The sequence below is a fragment of the Fonticula alba genome, assembly GCF_000388065.1.
Source record: "Fonticula alba strain ATCC 38817 unplaced genomic scaffold supercont2.13, whole genome shotgun sequence".
Lineage (NCBI taxonomy): Eukaryota > Rotosphaerida > Fonticulaceae > Fonticula > Fonticula alba.
Window position 1 is genome coordinate 386,740 of NW_009242983.1, and position 2,763 is coordinate 389,502.

Here is a 2,763-nt window from a genome sequence, read left to right on the forward strand (position 1 = left end):
CCCCCCCCCTTCCTTTCAAAAAGGCGTCGCGCGCGCAATATACAGCTTCCCGAGGAGAGAAAAGAGTGGCGTGACTATTTCTGTTTTTGGTGCCCGCGAGCCGAGTGCATCCATGTTTCGGGGCGCGGGGAAAACCAGCCGGGCGCGAGGACGTGGCAAAGGCACCGGGATTCGGAAGCATGTACACACACACACGAGGAGCTGATGTAGTGTTTGGTGGTGTATATATTTGTATAGTAGAAGGAGGAGGGAAGGGCGGAGGAGGGACAACAAACAAGGGGGGCAGCAGCAAGAAGGTGGGAGAGGGCGGGGCAGCGCCGCAGGCCCGCGGGAGAAGGAGCAAGACCGGTGCATGCACATGAACACGCGGACGCGCATGCCGCCCTGGGGCGAGTCCCTTTCCAGCGTGCGCGCCCCCTCTCTCCGTGTGCCGATGTAAGAAGGCCGCGTTTGGTCCCCCCCCCCTCCGCCCGATCGGCCGCGGCGCTCCAGGGCGGGGTATGTGAGAGGTGAAGCGCGCGCTATGCGTGCCCACGACTGCCCTGAAGGGGACGTGTGCACGCCCCGCCCCCCGTGGTGGCCGGGAAAGACAGAGGAAGAAAGGGAGAGTGTGTGTAGATACATGCGGAGGGGTGGGGGCAGCGCACGGGCATGCGCACACATACACACACACACACACACACACACACGAGGAAGTCGGGCCGGAGAGGAACGCGCACGGACAGGCCAGGACGCGCTTAGTTCTCAACGAGCTGGCGGAAGCGATCCTTCATGTTGGCGAAGAGGTCGTCGTTGTGCTTGCGGACGGCAGCCTCACCCTCGGTGGGGTTCTGTGGGGGAGAGAGAGAGAGAGAGAGAAGGGGTCAGGGCAAGATCATGCGGAGGAGGAGGAGATGGATGAGGAAAGAAGTGCGGGTGGGGGGGGGGGGGGTGATGGGCGGCAGAAGGGCCGGCAGGGCGCAGGGCACAGAGGGCGCACCTTGAACTTCATGGAGCTGAGCTGGTGGAGGATGTCGCCGAGCTCCTCGCGGATGACCTGCCAGGTGACGCGGCGGTCGGACTGGGCGGTGGACTCGATGGCGTTGATGGCCAGGTCGTAGAAGGTGGCAATGTTGCGGACCATGCCGACGGTCTTGTAGAAGGGGCAGTTGTAGTCGTAGTCGGAGTAGCCGTTCTGAGCGAGGAAGTCATCCTTGATGATCTTGGCCACCTCGAGGGTGAGCTTGTCGGACTCGGCGAGACCGCTCATGCCGACCAGCTGGACAATCTCGCTGAGGCTCTCCTCCTTCTGGAGGATGCGGCGGATCTTGGTGCGCAGGGCGACGAACTCCGAGTCGAAGGTGTCGTAGTAGGGCTCGAGGGCCTTCTCGTACTTGGAGTAGGAGTTGGACCAGTTGACCGAGGGGAAGTGCTTGCGCTGGGCCAGCTTCTTGTCCAGGCTCCAGAAGGTCTGGACAATACCGAGGGTGGCCGAGACAACCGGGCAGGACAGATCACCACCCGGGGGGGAGACGGCACCGACGATGGACACGGAGCCAAGACGGTCGGGGGAGCCCAGGCAGCGGGCCTTACCGGCGCGCTCGTAGAAAGAGGCCAGACGGGCACCCAGGTAGGCGGGGTAGCCGGAATCTGTGTTTGTGTGTTTGGGGAGGGGGGAGAGGGGGAGGGGAGAGAGCGCGCGGGCCAGGAGAAGGGTGAGTGGATGGAAGGGGGGGGGGAGAGAGGGGGGGGGGGCGAAAGAGTAAGAGAGCCCCGGCTGAGAAGCATGGGCGGCCCCCTGAGTAGGAGAGGCGGGGGGGGGGGGGGGGGGGGGGGGGGGGCCCGCCCCCGCAGGGAACTCGGCAAAAAGAACGGAAAAATTCAGAAAGACCCCCGCCCACCGAGATCGGAAGAGGACAAATCGGAAACACGTTCTTACCCATGTCACGGAAGTACTCGGCCAGGGTGATACCGGTGTAGATGGAGGCCTCACGAGCGGCGACCGGCATGTTGGAGGTGTTGGCCACCAGGCAGGTACGCTGGAGAATGGGCTCATCACGGCCATTGTGCTCGATGGTCAGCTCGGGGAAGTCCTTGAGGACCTCGGCCATCTCGTTGCCGCGCTCGCCGCAGCCGACGTAGACAATGCAGTCGGAGTTGGAGTACTTGGAGAGGGACTGAGAAATGACGGTCTTGCCGCAGCCGAAGGCGCCGGGAATGGCGCAGGTACCACCGAGGACCATGGGGAAGAGGGAGTCCAGGACACGCTGGCCGGTGAACAGGGGGTGATCGGCGTTGAGCTTCTCGGCCACCGGGCGGGGCTGGCGCACGGGCCAGTTGTGCATCATGGTGTAGTTGTGCTTCTTGCCGTTGAACTCCAGAGTGAGGACGGTGTCACGCAGGGAGTAGCTGCCGGCCGGGGCGATGTAGGTGATGGTACCGCGGCCACGGGGGGGGACCAGGATCAGCACATCGACCAGGGAGTTCTCGTAGACCTTGCCGAAGACGTCACCACCGGCGAGGTGGTCGCCGACGCGCAGCTTCTCCGAGGGGACGAACTCCCAGGGCTTGTCCTTGTCCAGGGCATCGGTGTCGATACCGCGGGGGATGTAGATGGACATGGTGCTCTTCTGGATGGCCTCCAGCGGGCGCTGGATACCGTCGAAGATACCACTCATGATGCCGGGGCCGAGCTCGACGGAGAGGGGCTTGCCGGTACGAAGGACGGGGTCACCGACGCACAGGCCGGCTGGGGGCAGGCGGAGGGGCGGGGGCGGGGGCGGG

General features: G+C 64.4%; 1 protein-coding gene across 1 annotated transcript; it reads right to left on the reverse strand.

Annotated features, from left to right (window-relative positions):
• Positions 1–737: 737 nt before the first annotated feature.
• H696_05747 (V-type proton ATPase catalytic subunit A) lies at positions 738–2,657 on the reverse strand (the record flags this gene model as incomplete). Its single annotated transcript, XM_009499561.1, has 3 exons — positions 738–830; positions 980–1,629; positions 1,919–2,657. The coding sequence occupies 3 exons, from the start codon at positions 2,655–2,657 to the stop codon at positions 738–740; spliced, it is 1,482 nt and encodes a 493-aa protein (XP_009497836.1).
• Between the last annotated feature and the right edge of the window lie 106 nt (positions 2,658–2,763).